Source organism: Dermacentor variabilis, chromosome 3 (genome assembly GCF_050947875.1).
Source record: "Dermacentor variabilis isolate Ectoservices chromosome 3, ASM5094787v1, whole genome shotgun sequence".
Lineage (NCBI taxonomy): Eukaryota > Metazoa > Arthropoda > Arachnida > Ixodida > Ixodidae > Dermacentor > Dermacentor variabilis.
In genome coordinates, this window is record NC_134570.1 from 167,282,405 (window position 1) to 167,307,165 (window position 24,761).

Consider the following 24,761-nt stretch of genomic DNA (forward strand, 5'->3'; position numbering starts at 1 on the left):
AAGTTTTGTTAGCATAATGACAAAAGTACATGGGTTAATCACAAACATTGCTTGCATGGGCCCGTACTTGCTAATGCCAAACATATAAGAAGGCATTACTGAGATCTACCAACTAGTAAACTTAAAGCAGGAGGCTTAGAAAGAATAAAATGCGAAACGCACACATGGACCAGAGGTGAACGGACATGGACTAACGCAACCTATGGTCCTTGTCTGTGTTTCGTGTTTTATTCTTCCCAAGTATTACCGACCAGCTCGTCCAGCAACAAGCTTTATTAAAACAGGAGGTTAAAAGAAACAGCTGGAAATGCATTTGTCAACATAGGTAGCCTCCGTGAATTTGTTGCGTTTTTAAAGGATTAATTATTCACTGAGATCTTATCACCAGCAGCCATCCTTGAATGAAATAGATTAGGGGCTTTCAAGTTTTGGAACAGCACAGTCGGTAATAGAAACACCTTCGTGGACTTCACCGCATGGCTGTCGACTAACTGGGATAGACATAAAGATAGTACGCCGGGTGGATTAGCCATATTCACTGCGCGAAAACGTTTCTTCCACATAGGCTTTGAGAAGATTGCGCTAAGCGATCAGGGCGTCACGCCACGGATGCGCTAAGGAACGTTATGCGTACCAATGCGTGCGAAATACGAAATAAACCAGCCTAGTTTCCTTTAGAACCTGCACTTGTCTTCTCATTCCTCACAATCTTCTAAACGTTCGGCACTGAGCGCATCAATGGAGGATCGTTTTTATTCATAAATGAGCGCAATGTACGAAGCAGTTGTAATGCGAACTGAAAGAGTGAAGTAGAACTGGCGAAGTTCTTGCAAACGGTTTTGTGTAGTTTCCAATGCTAAGGCTATAGGTTTATTCAAAACGCATATTTTGAAAGCAACGAGCCAGGAAATGCGTGCAAATTTTCAACCAGGTTCCCACAATATGGCCCGAGTGGTTCACCAATTTTCCTGGAAACGAGGCGGACCTCCTTTTTACTCTCAAAGCCCAGTACTTCCCCACACAGCCATCGGAGCCTCTGCCACCCTACACCGGCACCCCTAACGAGCTCCTAGATGAGGACATTCATCTACATGAGGTAACAGCGGCGATAATGGTCTTGAGACGCCACACAGCCCAGGGAATGGACCAAATTACCAACAAGGCACTCGTAAATCTTGACAGCCCCTAGCTATTAGAGCTTACTGCTCATCTTAACGAAGTGTGGAGGAAAGGAAACCTTCCAGAGGACTGGAAAATAGCCGAGGTTCGTCTGATACCGAAGCCAGGCAAGCCACCAGCCATTGAGAACCTACGAACGATCTCTCTCACTTGGTGTGTAGGAAAGCTCCTAGAGCACATCGTTCTCAATCGGTTACAACCATTTCTAGAGGACTCGGGGAAACTTCCAACAACGATGATAGGATTCCGTCCACATCTCTCAACTCAAGACATCCTACTTCTGCTGAAAGAGGAGGTGATTGTACCAGCGACACGCAACTCCCCCACGGCTATCCTCGCCTTAGATCTTAAAGGGGCGTTCGATAACGTCAAGCACACAGCAATCTTACAGAGGCTAAACGCTCTGGGCTGTGGGGCCCAGGGCGTACTCCTATATCAGAGATTTCCTCTCAGATAGAAAAGCCATCCTAAAGGTCGGGGACAAAACCACAAACCCCTTCCTACAGGGCGCAGTGTTATCCCCTCTCCTTTTCAATATCGCCCTAATAGGCCTACCGCCGCTCCTCGATAACATACCAGGGATCCGGCATGGCCTATATGCCGACGACATTACCATCTGGTCATCTACAGGGTCCATCGGGGGAATGGAGAACCACTTGCAGGAAGCTGCAGACGTGGTGAGCGACTATGCTAAGTCATGCAGGCTCAGCTGCGCCCCCCAAAAGTCGGAGCTACTCCTGGTCTCACCGCGACAGGAGCACACATCTGACTCGCCAACTATCAACTTACAACTGGAGGGACACACCATTGTTCCGTCTCAGAGCGTAAAGATATTGGGAATGGTTTTCCAGTCGGATCGCACCAATACAATATTATTTCAAAAGCTTAAAAATACAACAGCCCAAGTTACGCACATGATCCGGCGAATAACAACCAAGACAAGAGGCATGGGGGAGGCGGACACGCTTTGGCTTGTCCAAGCCTTCGTCGTGTCTCGAATAACTTACGCTATTCCATACGCACTACTCAACGAGACGGAACTCAAGAAAATCAACACAATGATCAGAAAGGCATGTAAGCAGGCGATGGGCCTGCCAATCAGTACGTCCACAGAACGCCTACTACGACTAGGTGTGCACAACACGGCCGAGGAGCTGATCGAGGCACATTTATCCAGTCAGCGAACAAGGCTGGTGATTACGGAAGCAGGGACGTCCATTCTCTTACGCCTGGGGCTCTCTGCCCCTCTGAGCCATCCGCCGCCTCAGACTGTGAGCTTACCCCATGCCATCCGGAGCAACATCACCGTACGTCGTCTACCTCGCAATATGCACCCAGTGCACCACGCAGAGCGAAGGGAGGCCCGCGCCCTGGCCATACACAAGCGCTACGGAACTTTACCCTCTACAGCCTACACGGACGCGGCTTCTTAGTCCAGACGCACGGCCACAACAGCCACCGTAGTCGTGAAAACAGAACATCGGAGCAGCATTTCGCTCACACGAAACAATCCCCTCGAAGCCGAGGAAGCGGCCATAGCCCTCGCGCTCTCCCAAACAGAGGTTGAAGTCATAGTGACCGACTCCCAACAGGCGTGCCGCAAGTTTGCTAGCGGCAGAATTCATACCACTACGCTCCGTATCATCAATCAAAAGCCGCAAACGAGATCAGGCATGATCATCTGGGCGCCAGCTCATCAAGGCATTCCTGGCAACGAGGTCGCCAACCACGTGGCTCGACATCTGACCCACCGAGCCGACGCCGAGGAATCTGAACCCGAGCGCATGCACCCTCTAGTCTCTTACCAAGACATCACACAACACTACAAGCTAACCCGCAGAACATATGCACCCCTACACAAGTCACTACCTAGAGAGCAGGAGCGATTCCTCCGAGCTCTACAGGTTAATACATTCCCCCACCCAACGAGAAATCACCTCATACACCCTACAAAATTCTCTCCGCAATGTCGCCCGCTTCTGCGCAGAGCCCGGGTCCCTCAGGCACATAGTAGGGGGTTGCAGAGCGGCACCATTAAATCCTCCGAACCCTTACCCCACTAACGAGCTTTGGGAGAGAGCCTTGGCCAGCTCCGACCTCGAGGATCAGCAACGGCTGATTGCGAGGGCCCAGGACGCGGCCCGAGCTCAAGGCATTCTGGAATGAGGACGCCTCTCCAAAGCTGCATTTACCTAATAAAAATGTTTATTCTCTCTCTCTCCCTCTCTCAACCAAGTTCCTTGAAGCACGCATTAAACCGTATAAACGATTTCGCATCCATACAATAATGTATGCCAGAAGCCTAGTGTCCAGAAAATTTCACGCCCCGTATTGCTGCGTTATGCGGACAAATTATATTCAAACAAATTATATTCCATATTTGGACCCTGAGATAATACAGCTAAGGCGTTCTCCTTCCTGATACGTAACGGTGAAGGTGGCTTAATGTGTTGCCAGTGCAACCAGAATAAAAAAATCGGGCTGCAGAGGTGTTTATATATGCGGAGCTAAAATTTGTCCAACAAAATTTTTGTTTTCACATCGCAATAGCGTATTCGCCACAGGTGGCCCTCTTCAAATACGTTCGCGGGTCCAGAGCAGTACACTTAGCCCAATCGGTACCCAGATTTACTCCTACTAGAGGGCATACAACCGATGTCATTTAAAAATGATGTTCTTTATCCCCACGATGTACGCATCTCCTGAGCGACATTGATGCCTTTATTATTATGTAGGTAATATTCGGACTGCTCTGTCTGGGTTTATATATCGCCGTCAAAACTGTCCCTGTGTAATAATGTTTAAATGTACTTGAACTCCTTGTCGGTAACATTTCCTAACTGGGAGGAAGTATAGAGGCTTGAATATTATTTGCCAGTGCCGTCTTTGAATAGTGCATCGAAACCATTGTATCAAAGATGCAGGATCAGAGAAGCGTTTTCAAAGTTGGCACATAGATGAAGCTTCATACAAAAAAAAAGCTTTGTGCCTGTGGCAGTACGTGGTGCAGCACATTATGCGAGCGGTCGATCTCGAAAGTACGACCGCGACGTTCGAACGCGTGACCACAGGAAATTAAGGGGCGCTTAGTAACGACTTAAATGCACCATCTACGGGTTCAGAAACATACACAACACACATTTCAGTTGCCACTGTGGTAGCACTTCTGCAGAATGGCAGAAGAAAATGTCAAAGGCGGGAACAACCTCTTGTGGCCTCGCCAAGTCTTAAGGACATTGCGGTGCAAATAACAAAATCCAGTGAGCCAGGCATGCAATAGGAGTAGCATGCTTAAATTTAAACGGACAGAGTAGACGAACGGGTAAACGTAGAGGAGGAGGAGGAGGAGGAAAAACGTTTATTGAGCTCTAGAAAGCTTTATGAATTTCCCGGAGTCACATGGTGTCTTCCATCTTCTTGGCAATGACCGTCTGCCCCTAGTCCAGGGCTCCGCTGGATGCCGCTGCCAGCTGGGCCCGTCGGATCAGCCCTAGTTGGACGTCCTGACGGTCGCTGGAGAGCATTCCTTCCCATTGCTCCGCACTCGGGTTTGGTATTATTGGCGCCGCACTTGTTTTCTGGCAGGCCCACGTTATATGGTAGAGCGTGGGTGTTTCCTGGCACCATGGGCATTTGTCAGTGTACTGTGTGGGTTGTATTTTGCTGAGGGTGTTTAAGTTCGGATATGCACCCGTCTGTAGCAGCCTCCAAGCTACGGAGTCCTCTCTAGTGAGAGAGCTATGCAGCGAGGGGTACCGCTTCCTGCTGCCCTTATAGTGGTTTAGGATAGCCGAGTATTCTCTGGGGACTGGTTCGGTTTCCTCGAGGTCATTGGCGGAGGGTGCTGGGTATGCAGTGTATCCTCGAGCTACCCTGTCGACCTCACGGTTGCCTTCCACGTCCGTGTGACCCGGCGTCCACATTATCGTGTGTCTAATTGGTTGTTCTTTTTCTGGGTTTTGTGTGTGGGGATCTTCAGGGCGGAGTATGCGGAGCGCTCTGTGACCTATTCTACCGAACATGTAGTTTCGGCATGCTGTTTGGGAGTCGGTTAGGATTGTTAAAGATCGCCTAGTCCGATAGCCCTCCGCTGCCGCTAGAGCGACGGCCGCTTCTTCAGCCTCGACTACCGTGCAGTCCCGTAGAGATGCGCTGACGATTTCTCGCATATGGTTGTTGTTGGGAAGTCGCCAACAAAAAGGGAAAACAGCATTTCTTTTTTGTGCTCATCAAAATTTTTCCCGCAGGGATTACCGACACAGAAGCCGTATGACTGCTTTAGAATAAGATGCTCTGTTAATGTGTTCTGTAGGCAACTTGTCAGACAAACGTGCACTTCTGTTGTATGTAGTACCCCCTGTTTGGGCCAGAGCTATGGGTCGCAGTATCTTTAATAAGAAAAGAAAAGCACGCATTTCAGTTTTAGCTTATGACTGTTACAACACTCACTGAGTGAGTGAGTGAGTGAGTGAGTGAGTGAGTGAGTGAGTGAGTGAGTGAGTGAGTGAGTGAGTGAGTGAGTGAGTGAGTGAGTGAGTGAGTGAGTGAGTGAGTGAGTGAGTGAGTGATGAGTGAGTGAGTGAGTGGATTACAGATCAATGCAGACTTGGTTTCGCAAGTCAGAACTTTCAACAGGAGCCTTGGTTAAAAAATATGAAAGAACACAAAAACGTAGAAAACTACATAGAACCATACGAAAAGAAACAGAACAAACACTGTCTAGTTACATAAAAGGTTAAATTTAATGTTTGGTGTATTACGCGCGAAAACCACTATTTGAATATGAGGCACGCAATAGTGGGGGACTCGGGATGAATTTTGGCTGCCTGACCTGTACATCTTTAACGTCCCCCACAGCACGGGACACGGACTTTTTCGGCATTTCGCCCCATCGAAGTGCCGCCGTACGCGGCCGGGATATTATTTCTCGACCTCGTGCTCAGCCGCGCAGCACTACATAGCCGCTAGGCCACCGCGGCGGGTAAAATAATTGTTAAGAAACTCAAGCTGTTGTGCAGTCACATCAGAGAGAGAAGGTACAGTTGTTTCAGCAACAACGGGAATCCGTGGGGCTGAATGACAAGTTGTGGTTAGCGACACGATTCATTCGCGCGGTGCTGTGACAAAAAAAGGAAAGAAATAATTACACTCGGTAATGTTTTCATTCCTGCACAGGGTGACAGTGGTGGCCCAGTAGTGCACCGAAGCAACGGCACTTGGACACTGTTTGGCCTCGTGAGTGGCGGACCCTGGACGTGTGGCGATGCGGTGGAGTACCCACTGATATTTTCGAAGGTGTCTCACTACATAGACAACTTCATCCTGCCGTACATGGATCCGAAGACTCCGCGGAAAGAGATTCGTCGAATCTGCACTCTAACGTGACGCCGCTCTTCATAGAGCGGCGGCATTCTATCTTGGCTACACTCAATAAATGTGAAACAACTTTACCGTCATTTCGCGTGGGATTACCCGAAAACGATTCTCATAGATTTTAGGAGAGCGAATAGACGGCACGATTTGCTGCAGCCGACCTGTTCCAGAATGTCATGCGGTGATTTTACGTCTAATACGAATGCTTAATTTGAGGGCAATCACTTCACTTCAACGAGTAATGTTTCAGCTGTAGGAAAGCAATTAGAGGGAAGGCAATGCTTGTCGTACATCGTGTAACTGTCTTGCTTATGAAGGAAATATGAGTTAGGCCCTCAGATGAAGTAAATGACCTCGATTCGGTGTTGTGTATATATCCTCTTGTGACCCCTTGCAGATTGTCTTCACTCTTTCTGAAAATTAGGAAGGTAACGGGTAACATTGTTACTCGAGATATGACGTTAGTTACATGCGAAACTGTACGAACGAGGTTGAATGAGATTTGGCCGGAGGCATTTGAGAAAATTCATCCTGATTTACCAGAGGCACTTGCATCTTCAGACAGATGAAAAAGCAATCTGTCAGTTTCGACCACCGCGTCAACATGTCAGCAGTCACGTGATGTTCCAGCTTCTACTGTGCATTTATGCAAAAAAAAGCACTTTTTATAATCGGAAACATAATGAGATGGTTATTTCGCTCATGTAGATGTAGATACTGCGACCAGCATTTACCAGCATTTCTTATTAAAATAAAATTATGTACTGTCTATTTCGCGTTCGTAACAATCCAATCAGTATTATAGACTAGATTGGAATGTGATTATATCCTTCAGTTTTATCCCTGTTTCAACCCATTACCAAAATACAGAGGCTTCTCACCAATAAACCAACTTCAGGTAAGGGAAAAACATTTGGATTACAATTCCCGATAAAAGACAGCACACCTTGTCATCTAGAGTTACGATGGTAACATTTCTGTAAAGAGTGTCCTAAGGTGGCAAAGATGCGTGATCATAATGAGAATCTACTGTGCCAGGTCACTTTGGTTTTTGTAGAATAATCTTAACTACCTTTGAAATGAAGAAGACTGCTATACATTCGCTTACATATATGTAAAATTATAAAAGGTTCCCAAGGAAAAGAAAGTGGGTCATGTACGATGCCTGCGACGCCTCGTCTACTTGTTTGTTTATATTTGCGACCCTTTAGAGAATTCAGTTTGTTCCAGGTTTTACAGGTGCTAATTTATCTTCTCAATGCGTAATTCAATTCTCTCATGGCTTACCTTTCTCCAAATTGCGGATAAAGATGAATCTGTTTAGGCAATGTTGTGTAGCCTCACAAAAAAGATAACTCAATAACACAAACACACGCACCCACTCACGCACGCACAAAAACACTCCAAGAACTTTTTTTATCCACCAAGATAACAGGTAACAGGACATACTCAAACGGACTCAAGTTCACTCTGCCTGGGACGGGCTGCCATAAATGTCAGGACTCGGAGGCGTGTCAGAAAATTGTCAAGCCGTTCGGGATTCCCCCTAGGTGTTCTGTGGTAGGCTTGCCCACGCCTCTTCCTGCTACGTGAGCGCACTGTGAGATAAGGTCACTTTTTCTTCTTTTTTTGCAGCACGTTTAACAACAGCTATACTCCTTAAGTTGAATTTCATGGCTTAGTCATCCGGCTCTTGGAAGTGACCTTTTATTTATTGTGCAACCATTCATCCCACTAATACGAGAAAATTCACGAGAAAGAAATAATGCAAGGCGCGTCAAGGACATTTTTAACCTTGTTAGATATTATCTAATGCAGCAGAATATCGAGTAGTTAACTGATCTGTACCAGTAACCGGTGTATGGACGGTATAAAAACTTGACCTTGCACGAAGTTCATTTTGTTGGTGCACTAATTTTTCGCTGATGCATTTAAAACAAAGCGGGCCAGGTTCAAATCTACGTATATGAAGCCCTGTAAAAAATAAAACATATTGCATGTATTACTTGTATTTTCTTAAGTGCCGTAATGGCAACCCTTCCTGCGTCTTAAAAAGTAACATATCTATTTGAGTCTAAAATGGTGGAGGTTATATTTTATTTTTCAAAGAGCCCTATTGTACGAGTCCTTTATCGTTTCAATGAATTCTGTACACTTCATGGTACAGCACTATATTCCACGAGCCCATAGTTCGAGCAGGCCACATGGAACTCCTATACAAAGGTTTCTCCCTACGTTAAGCGAGCCTAATTCTTCCGTACATTACCTCTGGGGAAAAAATGATGTAGGCATATGTGCGCCATAATCTAAGAACACGTGACCACTTCGTTAGAACCTTTAGCCCCCAGCTTCGCTTGCAAGTTGCGCACGTCAGATCTACATATCCTTCAGAGTGTGAAACCAATATCATCTGTTGCAGAAGGAGGATATGCCATGTTTACGCTTTATTGAAAACATAAAAAGACGCGTTGTTGGTTTCCCAACTTTTCCAGCAGGGCACGTTGCGCACGACTTCCAAAAAATATGTTTCGTCTAGAAGCGGCATCGTCATATATTTACGCAACAATCTGGAGAAGCAAGCGCCAAATTGCACTTTTCGCCCATGTTTACAACTTGTAATCAATCCGTCCAATAATTATTCCATAACGGGTAACTTATCTTTTGGCCATTAGCCGGAATACGTTCGCCGGCGAACGCACAGATTGCCAATACTGCAGAAAAGAAACAAACAAACAAACAAAAGATATCGGCGAGGACACTCCACAGTAGCTTCATCCTATACCGCATGCTATTGCTGCAAAAAAAAAAAAAAAAAAAAAAAACATGCGAATGTGACACAGTCAGTTTGAAATAAGTGCAGTGCAGATTTTTTTTATGACGGAAATAAATACGCATATAACAAAATTCGAATAAAACGTTATCTCTAGCGTTCTAAGTGAGCCAATTACGCCACTCCACTTCTCTTCGGGCCACTCCTCTACGGCCAAACTTTGCCAGTCGGCGAGAAGAATAAGACGTACCGGACTCCTAAATTTGTTCTTAGTCACAACAATTCGAAGAAACAGACAAAGACGAAGTAAATATAGGCGTGCTCAAACTTTATGTTCAATTGAAACGTATAATTACCTAGGTAAGCGGAAACGAAGGAGAACAAAAATACAACATGCAACAGGTGAAAGCCCAACCTCCCCCCCCCTCCCCCCCCCCCCATTACGCATGCACGGCTTCACTGGGGCGTCGGACATGCTACGGCCGACCTGAATGCGTATTTTACTTTGTGTTACATTAGCTCTTCGAATGTTAGCCAACGTCGCTAACAGCTAAGGCGCCCGACCTGTAACGTCTATTTAACGCAAGCGTCAGGTATTACATGATCTTAGCAGCAAGTAGCTGGCGGACAAAGCCTCGTACGCTACTTTATAACATCAATACTGCAAACTCGATGCCCTCGCCATGCAACGAACAAGAAGAATAAGAATGCCATAGGAGCTGTATTTTTTGTTAGTCACAACCATTGAGGTAACAGACAACGAAGCTGGAGAAATGACGGGAGAAGTTACTTGTTACGTTTAATGCAAACATAGAAGCAATAAGTGAAGGGGAATGAAAGTAGACAAAAAGATGGCTTGCCATCTCTGTAGATAATTGATACATGTACCGATGTAAATAATTTGTGCAACTCCATTCAACCTAACAAGAGACTTCCGCTGTTACTACTGTGGCTTCGTTATCTGTTTCTTCGTACGATTGCAGCTTTCACAGTGACGACCAGACGACGAACCGCGCTCTTCAGCGATATTCCGGAACTTCACAAATTGCCGATGAAAGCGAAGGAACAATACAGGGATACAGAGGGCAATGCCTTTCTAGAAAGAATTGCGGAAAGCGAAGAATGATGAGCAGCGCTAATACTCACTAAGAATTTCATGCGGCATAGAGAAATTTTTAAGGAGAAGTTGCAACGAATCGTGAAAGCGGACAGAAGAGCGAGTGAGGTAAGCTAATGACAAGCAATTCTCGCGAACGCCAGTTTCTTGATTTCGTATGCGGAGTTTTCTTAAGTACTTGCTGCTCGGCAGCGCGTTATTTCTTTAGCAGCTCATCTGGGCGGTCACTGAAATAAATGCGCCCGAGAAAACCCTATGCAACACCGCGCACATGGGCTGCGTATCCAGTCTCCAGCAACGTTTCGAGCTCTAAAGCACTGCTCACAGCTTCCCAATGTATATCTGACTGCACGATTGACTGGTAGTTCCACTTGACGACAGCTTTTGCTTGGGTAATTCTTTCTGCCAATACGGACACTGGTTATAATTTAGAGTAGCGTACTGGGCCTTATGTATGCTAACTGTAAGCATTTCACGGTAGCTTATAGTGGAAGTAGCTTGAAGGCAGAGAAAGTGTATTGGCGCCGCGCGACTGGAGGTTGACAAAAAGTAAGCACACAACAGTACTAATGCTGACTGCTACCTAAACTTTTTTATAAAAAAGCACAAGCAATATATAATCCGACGGAGAACCAAGGAACAACGATTCCAATTCGTAGGCGTACGCGCAAGGGTAGAAATTCAGGTATACTGCTGTAAAAGCATTTCTCGAAGGCATAGTTTTGCATAGGAGAATTAAACCATAAAGAACTAAGAGTGCATCGCAGTGTCTGGCCTTCAACGCTAAGGCAATACATTTGTAAAGAACGCGTCGTTTTTATAGGGCGACACATTTCGTGTGATGTAAGGACGCCAAAACCAGCGAAATGAAATATGCCGAAATAGACTTGGCGCCCAGGACTGGTGATTCAGGTACGTCGAGAAAAAAATGAAAGCTATTATTGATGACCAGCGAAGCTTAGCCGCGACTACAATTCATGCTCAAACTGCCGCTGTTGGCTGGGCCATGTTTGACAATGCTACACTTTCGCGTACTGGAAGCACTACGCGCATGAAACTTGCCAAATGACGAACCTTCGAGCAGCGTACCTAAGCCGCGGGAGCGAAATAAATTCAGAGCAAGCGCACTGCAGAGGGCGCTGCCTTGTTGCGCACGTAAAGTGATTATTTTTGTTTAAACACGCTACGCGTATTTGAAAGGTCCGTAGTGTGTAATGGAGTTAGCCTGCGACCGAAGGAAGCTCACGAAACGAATTTTCATATGGCTTCTTTTCATTATTCTATATCTATCACCCCATTGCTCAGCAACTAACGGTTCGATCGAGTGAAGTATTGCTCAGTAATGATCGGATTCAGGCCACTATTACATAACTGCTGACACCAATACGTTTTATGAGAATGGCTAAATTGTTCAATTCGTAGTTCTTTGCGTGTGCACGGTTGCTTAAACCGACGAATGACGGCTATTAACACTGACGCAATCGCATTATTTCTTGCTCGATCACTGAAGCTCCAGCTGGGCGTGAAAAAAATGCAACGCACTCCACTCCTGACGCTCGGTGAACGATTGCTGCAGCTTACGGTTTCCTTACATGAGGAAGTAGTAAGGAATTTGAAGGCGACCGGCGGCCAGTGGGCGCAAGCGCATAGTTGCAACTATGACGTCTTTGTAGGCCTGCACGTATACTAGTGTTTAACGGAAGGAGCTGGGTTGCTCACGTCGTTGCCGCGAAACCCGCAAAACGCCGTATTCGAAAGAAGAGTAAGGGTGCGCACAATACCATAGCATACAGGCAGTGGAACCAAGGTTCGTGGTACGCCGGGAGCCCAGCCGTCAGCAGCTGGTGATTCATGGCTAGAGAACGTCGACAGACGCGAGCATAAACATTCCTCGCATGACCCAGACAGAACAAACAAACGAAACTCGAAGGCGATGTCGCTCGACTACAGCAATTTGCCTTTGACCAAGGTAAACACCAGTGCCGATTGCGCTCCGACCAGCTAAGAAAGAAACGAGGAAATACGATCATTGCGCCCGGCATCGCTAATTTTACATTGCCGTTGAATGCAGGTGGCAATGGTGATGGCGTCGCTGAGCCACAGGAATCGGTTATTCGGTACCCCGACCATTTCGCCCCGGAAGCTAATATATAGAACCGTTAAAAAATATGAATTGAAGACTATCGGATAGAGCTCACTGACTCCTCATTACCAGCCACTGAGCGGCCAGTTCTGATTGCTGGGAGGGGCGAAGCAGTTGATATAGAAAAAAAAATGAGAGGCAGGCTGCTAGCAACCACGTGCTGCAATACTTGAGCCATCGCAGAGGCCCGTTTCTCAAGGTCGTCGCCGGCGTGGCGCACGGGTGGCGAGAGGAGTTTCGCTGGCGGGCATGAGAAATAACATAAGTGGCCCGTTCTGCCGAGGAACATGCGCCCATATCTAGTCGGGCGTGATGGAAGCCGGCTTGAACTTTATCATGGCCGTCGTCACCACAGTGGCCTACACCAGTAACGGTAAGCAAAGAGGGGTACTCCGCTGTTGTTGTGAGATTGAACCGCAGAGCTCTTAACGGTCAACGTCGGCCGTTATGAGTGGGCAGCTATTTCTAAAGGTATACGTTGTTCGAGGAATGGTCCGAAGCTTCTCTCTCTCTTCGCCGGTGATGAGCCAGTAGTGTGGTTTTAGCTTCTCCGAGGAAGTGCACGTAGATTGGCTCAAGGGGTAATTTAAGTTCGCATTTCCTTTTTTTATTTACGCTCAGCGCTCTCAATATGATTCGTCTCTTTGTGTCTGCGGATATATTTCCGCGAAGCGTTTCACGATGAAGATGGCAATGCATAGTTCCATTCGCCTACCCCGTTGAGTGTAACAGTTTCGTGGTCGCCGAGAACAATAGATTCAGTGTATATGCGCTGACATGCTTAATTAAACGTTTCGAGTTGTTTTTAATGAAACGAAGTAAGCGAATAATGGGATGTTCTAGGTGTTCAGTCCCTTCCAAGCTTACAACGAGCTTAGCAACCGATGCCATGAAACCAAGGCTTTTATTTTATTTATTTATTTATTTATTCCTACGACTTTGGCGCAACATTATCTTTTCCTAATTTACACAACTTATCTAACAACATTTTCGCGTTTGATGTGAAATGGGCTGCCATGCTGAAGACATCAACTGGATCGTGCGCGTAAAGAATTCAAGTCGTCGTGTTAGGAAACAGAGGGTACCAATGGGCTGGCTTAGTTTATACTATGGCGTGCCTTGTGTCCATTTAAAGTGTTTTACAAGAGCTAGAATTAGGTTGTCACACTACTTCTCTCAAAATGTATTTGTGAATATGTGCATCCCGCTTGAAAACCTTTATTCCTCTTCAAGCCATAATTTCTTGCGTGTGAAGCGGGCAGTTTGTGCATTCACAAGAGCAGGCCCCTGCACGGCGTTCCTGCAATAACCTCCGCATTCTGTCCATTTCAACATCGTCGTTAAATTATCACACTAGATTCAAACTTGAAACACACTTTGTAACTTCAAATTTACACTTAGCCAAGCAGTTTGGTCTGACCAACTCACTATGATTCACTAATGATTGCCTGGAAAGTCCACGTTTTAGCCACGTGGGATATTTTATGGCTGCGATAATAGTATAGAAGCTCTTAGCAATCAAATCACAGTTCAGGGGTCTTGCAGCATGCGAAGAATAAGAGAAAAAAATACAACGGCAAAAGACACAGATCAATGAGAAAATAGTCGGTAGTCTTGTTTTTCTTTAGTAGGTCTCTTTTGTTGCCGTGGTAGTTTGCAGGTAAAACCACCATTGAGGGACATTGTTCCACGGCTACATTGACCATCACGCATGGCGGGGCTTCGCGCACGTTACACGTCGTTTCATTTCGTCTCAAGTAGCAGAGTTAGAGAAGTTGGCTGAAAACATTGGTCCAGGAGTGTTATATCATACTCGCCGAGAGCGGCCAGTCGCCATTCTTAAGGCCCCTCTCTGGGTCTGTATAGGCGCCGCCGTCTTGATAATGGTGCCTGTACTCACGTCGCTTGCCGTCACCGGCGTTTCGTTGATACTATAGCGATTACAATCAAAATAGCCTATAGGTTCCGTTTACTTTGTGTGGAAAGGTAGCATTCAATGCATTTAGCCCTGCCTCAACAATCAAAAAGTCCTGGCAGTGCAAAACCAAGCCGTTTACAAGAAGCCCTTGCATAACCTAGCTTAAGTTTGCCAATAACCTTAATGCTAGCCACAATGACGTGCATACTAAACATTTCTTTTTCTTCTACTCTACACTCAAGTGCACAAAATTTGACGCTTCTGAAAAAATAAAGGTGCGTCGTTCAAAAACTATCGGCGAATTGTCGCATTCCGCAGTCACACCGGGCGTTTTCATAGCAATCAAGCAAGGTCGGCATCAAATATCTCGATCGCGATTGGCTCCTTTACGATAGCTGCAGAAGGTAGTCAATCGCAATCGAGGATTCTATTCTGATCGGGCTTGACCGTATTCGAACGTTCTACGCGTTACTGGGGTGTCTGTGGTGTCGATCCCCTTCTGCCATTTGCAACATTCCTGAGCGACATGCGGCCTGACAAACCTCATTTCGCGTGCAAGGCCGGCAGAAATCGTCTACGTACTACTATAATTATAGGTAATCTCGAACCCTAAAACGTTTTCGGTCCTTTCGCGGAGCGGCGAAAGCCTGTGAACCGCTTCTATAAGCTCCAGAAACAACGCATCTCCACCTGGCGAATTGTTGAGAAACTAAAGACGTGCAGAAGTGTCATCGCGGTGCACGTTCGGGTACCGTTTCTATTCAACCACAGTGGTTCCGGATGTACTCGACACGGGTGCATTATGTGTGCTTTTGCTGAGTTCTGGAGTGAAAGGAAAGCTTTATCTGCCTTATCAGAAAGAATATTTCATTGCTCAGTGTGAAGTTATTTGCTACTCTCCGCGGGGGTAAGGCGCAAGGTGATATGCATGCTTATCTTTTTGTGTGATCGAATAATGTCCCCAAGCATAGCTTGAAACTCTGGGGTTTTATGCGTCTGAGCCATGATCTCATCATGAGGCATGCCGTAATGGAGGACTGAGATTGATTTTGATCATCTGAAGTTCGTTAACGTGCACATAAATCTCAGCACACGAGAATTTTCGCATTTGACTTCGATCGAAGTGCGGTCGTCAGCGAGCGGAGCTAAGCTGTTGTAACGTGCATTGGGTGAACGTTAAAGTGCCCCAGGTGGTCAAAGTTAACCGGGATTGCCAAGCTACGGCGGGCCTCATAGCCATATCGTGGCTGGCCAATGCCCCAGAAATTATTTTGTAGAACTTTTCTATCGTCCTACATTATCGATTACATAAGCATGGCGTGAACGCATGGCACACGCAGGAATCTGCTCTTTCGATTTCATCAACATCACTTGCAGTAACGCTTGCTACACTTATGCCTGCTCGGGTTGCACTTGGAAACTGCGTTCGCGAACAATTGGCAAACAAGCACGAACACCTTATAACACAAACATCCTCCGAACTATTTTCCACAAGTTAAATCTCTTCTAGCATTGGCTTACGGAGATATGCTATGTTGTTTGAAAACCAACCCAAAGGATGTGTTCAATCAAAACTTGTTGCAGGGTCATTTTTGAAGCAAAGGTTTCCTTTTGAACCCTGGCAATCTTTGCTGACCGTGGCTGCCGCTACTGTCTCGACGAATAGGCACACGCCTCCCGTCGTGTAGCACGAGCGCGCGATACCACGTTGCCCCGTGCGAGCATCCATTGGGCCATGCAATAGGAATGAAAGGACAAAAAAAAAATTCACCGACTATTACGATACTACCTTATGAAAAATTTCAGCGCAGCTCTATACGTCTTTTCAACTCGCGATATACTAAGGCCATGAATTTGCGTGAAACCTACAGCAGAGTCGGCAATTGTCGAAAATGTGACCTGCGTGACAAGCGCGTCGGCTTTTATACTTGAGTCTTCGAAGGTTCCAGTGTAATCGATGGTGGCGCTTGGCTTCCAGGAAGTACTACACAACTCGTGCCGCGCATACAATCAGATTACAAAACAATCGCAAACCATGACCATCGAAACAAGTGCGAACGAGATGAAAACTAGTAAACCAAACAAGCTTGAGCGGGAGCTGGCGCGAGCAGATGATAGTACGAAACGAGCGAAATGGCTGAGGCCAGATACAAGTACGCATCGAGTAGTCAGTTTCGAGCGGTCAGAAGCCAGTTTCCCGCGTGAATATCGATGAAGGCGTCGCTATCATTGGTCTCCAGATTCACGGCTCGCATTTTTCATCTTTCATCTTTCATCTTTCGCTACTGTGTTCGTTCGCTCGGTTACGCGGCCGCCGCCGCCGCCGACTCCCACCGCAGGAACTGGGCCATTAAGAGCTGAGCTCTTAATGGCCCAGTTCCTAATAGCCCAGTTTCGCGTAATGCTTCTTTTATCACACATCTATCCTCCCGATATTTCTGTAGAGAAGCATCACCTTCGTCCGCGTGACAACACTTCGAGGCCGTTTCACTGCGTGCCCTCTAATAAACTGCGATATGCATTTCGGCAAAACTTGTGAAGTTCTAGCGCCAACACCTTAAACATTCCGTCGCAATAAAGTTGCGAGCAGTACGGTGTATAAACACAAACAGTGAATTTGTTTCTACGTTTCATAGGTAAAAACAACGGCAATCGCACGCATCGCAATTAGTTTTAAAGCACTTAAGTAACCACTTGACGAAAGACTCACTACAGACAGATTCGAACATGTCTGTTGGATCGCAAGTACACATGCTATCAAACAATAACTCAATGTAATCATTGTGATAAAGAAAAAAATGCTTAGAAACCAATAAACACATTGATACCACCACAATTATGCCATGCACCATAATATAGAAACCTCCAATTAACAATAAACATGCAAGCACACATCTCTGGAATCATGGGCTTTATAATGCCACAAGTGTAGCAAAACGTCCATGGGCATGTCTGAATAAATATATATGAGGAAGACGAAGATTATGAGCGAAATTGCCATAGTATTGATCGCCTAAGCACGAACAACTCATCCTTATCTAAATTTTTATGCTTCAAATTATTTATGAGCACTGATTCTGCCTTTATTTGTTCTTTCCTTTCTCATTGCTATGCAGTTTCTGTATATAATTGCGGCGGAAGATTACGCATATGGCGCTCAGTTTTTGAGAGCAACACCAGCATTCGTCGAACGCCGAGAGAATTAGCACAAGATATGCGTCTCTCTGCAGCTATAAAGACCATTTCCCTGTCTTCGGCCCCCTGTTGTTCACCGCTGTTATTTTTATTGTTTACCGGCGGAAATATACATGGCAGGGAAAATATTTACATTCCCCCAAATAAAGCACGAAGCTGCAGAACAATCTCATACAAGTTTCTCAGAAATAACGCTTAGCATTTGAGGCAAACTAACTTTGTCCTGTTGTTCAACAACGGGGGGTAATTATTCCCTTTCATCATACTTCCTTGCGAGATTCCGCAGAACTGGTTTGCAGGAAATATACATTCTCACGGAAACTATAGCACAGGAACTCGGCATACAATGGCAACAGGAAGCTGTGTGATTAAAGACACCCTTGAGTATATATTACGCACGAATAAAGTAAGAGCAAAGCAACAGAAGATATCATGAATCCCATTCGAAGACTTCGGAACGCGGTTGGTTGCTGTCCCACACCAAACCCTGACGCCAACATCACCGGGGCAGACACGATGAATAATCTCCGTGTCCGTGACCTGTAGGACATGTCCTATCGAATCCACCCAAATCATAAGTTTTCCCATGGTCGACGCAATTACGAGCGTCTATTGGTCAGCACTTGCAGTGTGGTCCACGCTTTTTATGTGCGTATCAGCCGTACACTCTTCACTTGAGACAATTGGCACTCGATCAAGTGCCTGTTAGCACTCGATCGATACGAGTGAACCAAGTCATCAATTAAGACGCGCCTTTGCGTCGTTGAGGAAAAATTAACAGGCACTCGATAGATGTGAGCGAACGCTGTGCAACATTATGCCAGTAGGCATTGCTTACAACGCGTCGGTTTTGCTAATACCCAAGCGCGTGGCAGACACCGAGCAGCTGCTGACCTAATAGCCGTTCTAGGAAATACCGCTTGACACGGAGAAGTTAATAGGCCACTTAAGGCTCCCCAGTGAACTTGGCTCGTTTTGCAATGCAGGCCCATGTCGCGCCTGCAACGCTCCTCCACTCGATCGAACGGGCTTCCCCGACACTGATTAAGCGATAAGAGCCAGGAGCCCGTCGCGCCTTCAGCGGCTGCGCTTTTCTACTCCTCCTCCCTTACGTTCTGTTTCACTCTATCCCTCCTTCATTATTTATTTCTTTTTTTTCGTTTTATTCCTCAACCGACTAACGGCGCTTCGCTTTTCTGGGGTGCAAATTCCTTTCGTGGTGTGCGTAGTACACGGAACTAGGGCAAGAAGAAACGTTTTGGGGACAAGCTTGCCTCATTTCACGAAAATTTTCTGTTTTGCGTGCCGAAAGCACAATCAGATTATGCGGGACACTATCGTGGGTTAAGTTCGGATTCATTCCGAACATCCGGGATTCCTTAAGGTGCGCACATAAATCTACCTACATGAGCGTTTTTGCATTTCGCCCCCATCAAAATGCGGTTGCCGCAGCCGGAATCGAGCCCTAGACATCGAGCTCAGCCGTCCAGAGCCATAACCACTGAACTACCACAAGGTGTGAGCACGCTTGCTTCTACGTGGTGAAAATACTCTTTTGCGCTGTTCCAAATAAAGAAAGCCAACAAAAAATATCAAGCGAATATATACGCAGTGTCTCAGTTAATTTCGGGAGAAGGTTGAAACTTTGACTGGCCCACTATAGGGACCTGCAAGAAAAACATATACTACATTGTTGGTCACTTTGTGAAATCAGTAAAAAATATTTATTTCGATAAGAACTGCCACAATATTCAAGAATGATGCTCAACTACAGAAATTATAAATATGAAGAAAAACTCTCGATGGAGTAGATGCAAGAAATCGAAGGAAGCCTCTGATACAGACATTTATTTACTTCAAGCCTATTAAGCAATACCTTTTTTTTTCGCAACGTGATAAAAAGTGCCTGCGGAAAAAAAAATCCAGCTGTCACATTCAAGAAACGTGAGTAAACAGCGGTACATAGAACGAAGCGCGTGGTAAGTTTACCAAGGAAGAAGGTCGAAAAGGGCAGTTGAACAATATGTGAAACTATGATACGACAACGCAAAGCTCGGCAAATATTAATGGTATCGAGTTAAGAAATATACAAAAATGAGAAAAATAAGCGCTACGAAGTCTGTGTATTCTATGGACGGTTGAGTGTGGTGATGACAGGCAGGAGCATGGAATGGTCTAGGTTCTCTGGTGATCTTGCGCGGAATTATACAACAGAAGAATTCGGGGTTTATACTATGATGAAAACAGAAATTCAGCGCGATTATGTCTGGAACGAAGTAAGGGCAATGACAATAATTCAACAGCGTTATAACAAGGTTCAATGTGACTGTTTGCAAAAGGGTGATGATATATGCTTAGAAACATCTTTGGCACTCTATCTAAAATGTCACTGTTGGATCTGGAACAGCCATTCCAGACGGCCGACGGATATTAAAGTTGAGGAAGAGAGATAGTTGTGTACAATTTGCTGAACTGTGTAGTAGACTTGAGTTCCCTCAATATTTTGTAAACAAAGCAACGAGAGCGCATACCCCGCATAGAAACGCGTTTAGTGTGAGCAGAAAAGTGTAGGGTTGCATAAAATAATACACCAAGATAACTGATCTGACATCCCTTACAGCCCCGTACAGGATCTAAAGGATAAGAAAAAGAAATGCTTGCTGCTGTGCGTGTGAAATTTATGACTTTGGCCTTACGTGCATTCGAGAAGAAATAATTATAATTGCACCTTTTAGAAAAGAAAAGTAGGTCCAACTGCCGGGTGCGACATTCAAGAACAGTGCGAATTTTCTTTAAAATTTTTATGTCATCAGTATATAGAAGGAAAGAAGAGTTCAGAATAGCGTAATGAACGTCAGTGATTAAAATTTTTAAAAGTAGTGGTCCTAATACTGACCATTGAGGGACGACGCTAGTTGGCATGTAAAAAGAACACGTTGAGCCATTGACGCTAACATAACGTGATCTATCAAGTAGGTAGCTGCGGAAGAGCTTGACAACTGACGAGTCAACACCGCAGTGCGTAAGCTTGATCAGAAGCAGTGAGTGGTAGACTACATCAAAATATTTGCTCAGGTCAACGCCCTGTGATGTACCGGTGCGGAGATCTGTGTCATGAAACTTGCGAGATTTGGGACAGTGAAGCGGCCGGTGAAAAATTTATGCTGATTCGTAATGAGTGAGTTCTTCACAGTAGAAGACAATATGCTGTAAAGAGCAAGCTCAAAAATCGTAGACGAGGCATAGAGAATAGAAATCAGATGATAATTGGAAACATCGGTTTTACAGCTAGAATAAAACAGGAAATACACGAGCAGTTTTCCACGTGTGAGGGAAGGTGGAAGTAGTCAAAGACTTGTCAGATATAGATGTCAGTACTGGGACAAATTTACTTCCGTAAGTTTTTGGAATTGTGGAGGCGATGCCATTTAGGGCAGCAGGATAGGGAAAGCTTCAAGCTCTTAAGGCATTCTCTGAATAGCAATTCATCAAACAACATATCACTAGATGCAGGAACCATCTCGTGCTGCTGACTGACACCAGCGTTGAAACCTGAAACTTTATACAAAGATGAGAAATTGGCAGCTTCCGGGACAGCTTGGACTTGTACACCTCTACAGTCAAGCAGGCGAAAACACTCGATCTCCACTTTTATTTGAACGCTAACAGATGAACTTCCAAAATTCCACGGGCTAGTCGGAGGTGCGCTTTTGCAAGAATGCAATATATGAGTGTTTATTCAGCTTATAGACGCGTTTGCAGAGAGGTGAAAAAAAATTGAATTCTTCTCTCCACTCATTAGGCACAGGACTTGTGGATTTACGCTGCGTGCGATCTTTACACTTTATGACATTTATAAGCGCAGATCAAAAGCGGGGGGCGGTATTTAGAGCGTTTAGGACTTTACTGTGGATTTAATTTGTGCATATTGTTGAAAACAAGCTTCATTAATTGACTTACTTAGACATCAACATTGGCTTTGCCTGTGACCAGTTGCCAGTCGGTGGTGTACAAGAAATCATATAAATAAAGATAATCACCGCGCTTTAAGGCAAATCGACAGAATTCATTAATGCCACTGGGGAATCTGTGCCTTAGGGGGGACATATAGGCAGTTAGCTCTAGTGCCTGACGGGGGAAACTTGTCAGAACTCACAAGGGCAAATGTCAGAAGGGGAGACATGTATAACTCGGACCTTTCGAGAGGCAAATGGCTAAGATGTTGCCACAGGAATTGGCGATCGAGTTATGTAGCTGAAATGAACAGAATTACGCAAAGTTCAACAAACGGTTGCATTTGTTCTCTACGTAATCATTGTAATATTAATATCTAAGCGTGTACAAAACTATTCCAGGTGTATTAAAATAGCCAAGGATAACTCTGGGCTTGCTATGCGAATATAAGGCACTTCCAATAGAAGTGAAGGCCTCAAACAAGACAGGAGAAACACTCCACGGTACATGGAAAGGTCCGAATATCAATATTCCACAACGCGCTAGGCTGACTTCAAACCAAATCGACTCCTGCACACTTTCTATGTCTTTGCGCCTAACAAATCTCAGTGAACTGTCATCAGCAATCAGTATGCCACCACATCTTTGTTTAAGGCCAATGAAGTGCCGGTCACTTTGGACGACGTTATAGTGTGGTGCGAAAATATAATAATTATATTATTATTATTATTATTATTATTATTATTATTATTATTATTATTATTATTATTATTATTATTATTATTATTATTATTATTATTATTATTATTATACATCAAATAAATGTTTATTATAGTGACCAGGAACAGCTATGGAATCTTCATGCTAGTGCACTTAAAAAGTTATGCGCCAGAAAAATTATACAAAGAAGACAAATGTGAGACCAAACAATGTAAGATTCAAGAACGACTAGGTAGACAGAAAACGCTGACGTGGAGAAAAAGTGAGGTAATCATAGAACATGATCGTTTACATATATAAAATACATAGGAAATGAACTCTACAACCTGGCCATACAAGCGTGATACTGCTATATTATTACATGCATATTTTTCTCAAGCCGAGGCATTGGGCAGCAAGGCCTGGCAAAAAATGTGGAATGTTGCCTGGCATGCTTTTGTGGCACAGAAAATTGCACATGATCAAGAAGCTTTGGACAATGTATAATACAATAGGCCGCCTTACAAATGAACAAACGGAGTCATTTAATACTTCTTGATGTTAAAGGTTTAAGTTGAAGTACAGGTACATAGGGTATTTCATTTAACTTGGGCCTAACTTTAGAAATATGCTAATGCTACGTAGCTGCACAGAACCAAGGTAATCTCGTTTTTCGTCGCTTGGAGATAGCTTATTTTATTGCAGTCCGCCAAATTATATGATTATTCTGAATTAAATAATGATCTTCCTAATTATCATACTTACATGAAAAGTGACAATGAGAAAATCGTAGAGCAACATGAAAAACTCTCTGTAAAGCTTTGTGTTGCTAAGTAGGTGCTACATAAAAGCGTAAAAGTGTTTGTGGAAGCCTGAAAGAACCGCGCAAATACACACAAGGTTTCCACGCGAGTAGCCACTCGAGGCACTTTGCGTGTATTAGCAGGATTTTTTCCTGCTCGGATAGATACTCTTATATAGCACGTATTGACATCGATTTGGCCGTCTTTATTTAGCATCAAAAATACCGGAAACGACTCACTGCAGCATTGTTCCTTGACATAAAAGGCGCCTACGTTAATATAGCTTATTGCGCCATTATAGAAGCTCTGATTGAAGCCGCAATCGGTAACAGTACGTTTCAGAGGCTATACAGTTATTTGAGCGAGAAACATTTCTTCGTGATGACCGAGGATGGTGCCACGACTCACCACCAAACATCTCGTGGAATACTGCAAGACCGGACACTATTCAACCTAGTGCTCGTTGGCCTTGTCCGATGCTTGGCCAACGCAGTTCAAGTACCAATCTAAGCTGATTGCATCTCCATCTGTACATCTGCTATAACACGACAGCAGGGACGAGCTAGGCTTCAAAAGCTACTTAAACATTATTGTACTGACGAAAACAGAATTTAGAGCTGTCTTCAGAGAAATTAGCCTTGTTATGTTCTCGCTGAAGGCAATGAGGACTTAGATTTTAAGTGCCAATGGGCAAGCAATTGCAAACGCGAGGAAACATCGCCTCTAAGGGGTAATTATTGATCGCAACCTATCATAGAGCCCGCAAGTTTCATACCTAAAGAGAATGTTACCGACAATAACGCACCTCCTGAAATTTCTCGCTGGAAAGCTATGGCGCACATCGGTGTGGTCAATACTGCAGCTTTACAATGCCTTGTTACTCGGTTTCGCAAGATACAGTCTCCATGTGCTAGGCAACAGTTTCAAAACAAACCTACGTGTACTCCGGGGACTTCCAAGCTAAAGTTCTAAGGACGTGTGTCGGTCTTCGGAAGTGTGCCTCTATAGCGGCAACGATTGTCATAGTTCTCAGGGCTCATATTCGGCACGTTGCTAGACCACCGGCTCCCCATGCTGCTTCCTTAAGCCCCGAAAGGCGACGCAGAACTTTCAATCGTATAATTTCTATTAATCGTACCTCGTTGCCATCGAACTACGTGCCGGCAGCAAGACCGTCCTCCCGTTTATGGCACCTGCACAAAGCGGAAATAGGCGTCACCATCCCATGGATGACGAAGAAAACTTGCATGTCGTTGATTGCCCTTAAACAGGCCACAATAGTACTTTTAGACGAGGTGCACAGTGTCCGTGCGCGTGTTTACATCTATGGCTCAGTCACTCCTACGGTTCGGCTGCCGTGGTGGTTATTGCAGCGAGATCCATCAAAGGACAGCTAAATACATCCCATGTATCATCAACGGCAACTGTTGAACAGGTAATCCTCCGTACGGCTCTTCAATTTATTAAAGAGGAACCACCCAATCCATGGTCCATCTTCTATCATACTAAAGCAGCCCTTCAGAGTTCACTCCCAGCACTGCGCCATGAATCACATGAGCAGCTCGTCGCAGCGATTAGACAAGTCCACCATCGAGTAGTTGATGAAGGAC

At 45.0% G+C, this 24,761-nt stretch overlaps 1 protein-coding gene and 1 pseudogene across 1 annotated transcript in view; both read left to right on the forward strand.

Annotated features, from left to right (window-relative positions):
* LOC142576503 (chymotrypsinogen A-like) overlaps positions 1–6,625 on the forward strand; it is a 46,795-nt pseudogene extending 40,170 nt beyond the window's left edge.
* A 6,230-nt stretch (positions 6,626–12,855) lies between these two features.
* The window catches only part of LOC142574307 (chymotrypsin-like elastase family member 2A), a 31,647-nt gene continuing 19,741 nt past the window's right edge, over positions 12,856–24,761 (forward strand). Inside the window, exon 1 of the mRNA XM_075683427.1 lies at positions 12,856–12,955. Coding sequence (XP_075539542.1) covers positions 12,895–12,955 — 61 coding nt within the window. The 5' untranslated portion in view covers positions 12,856–12,894. The remainder of the gene's footprint in view (positions 12,956–24,761) is intronic.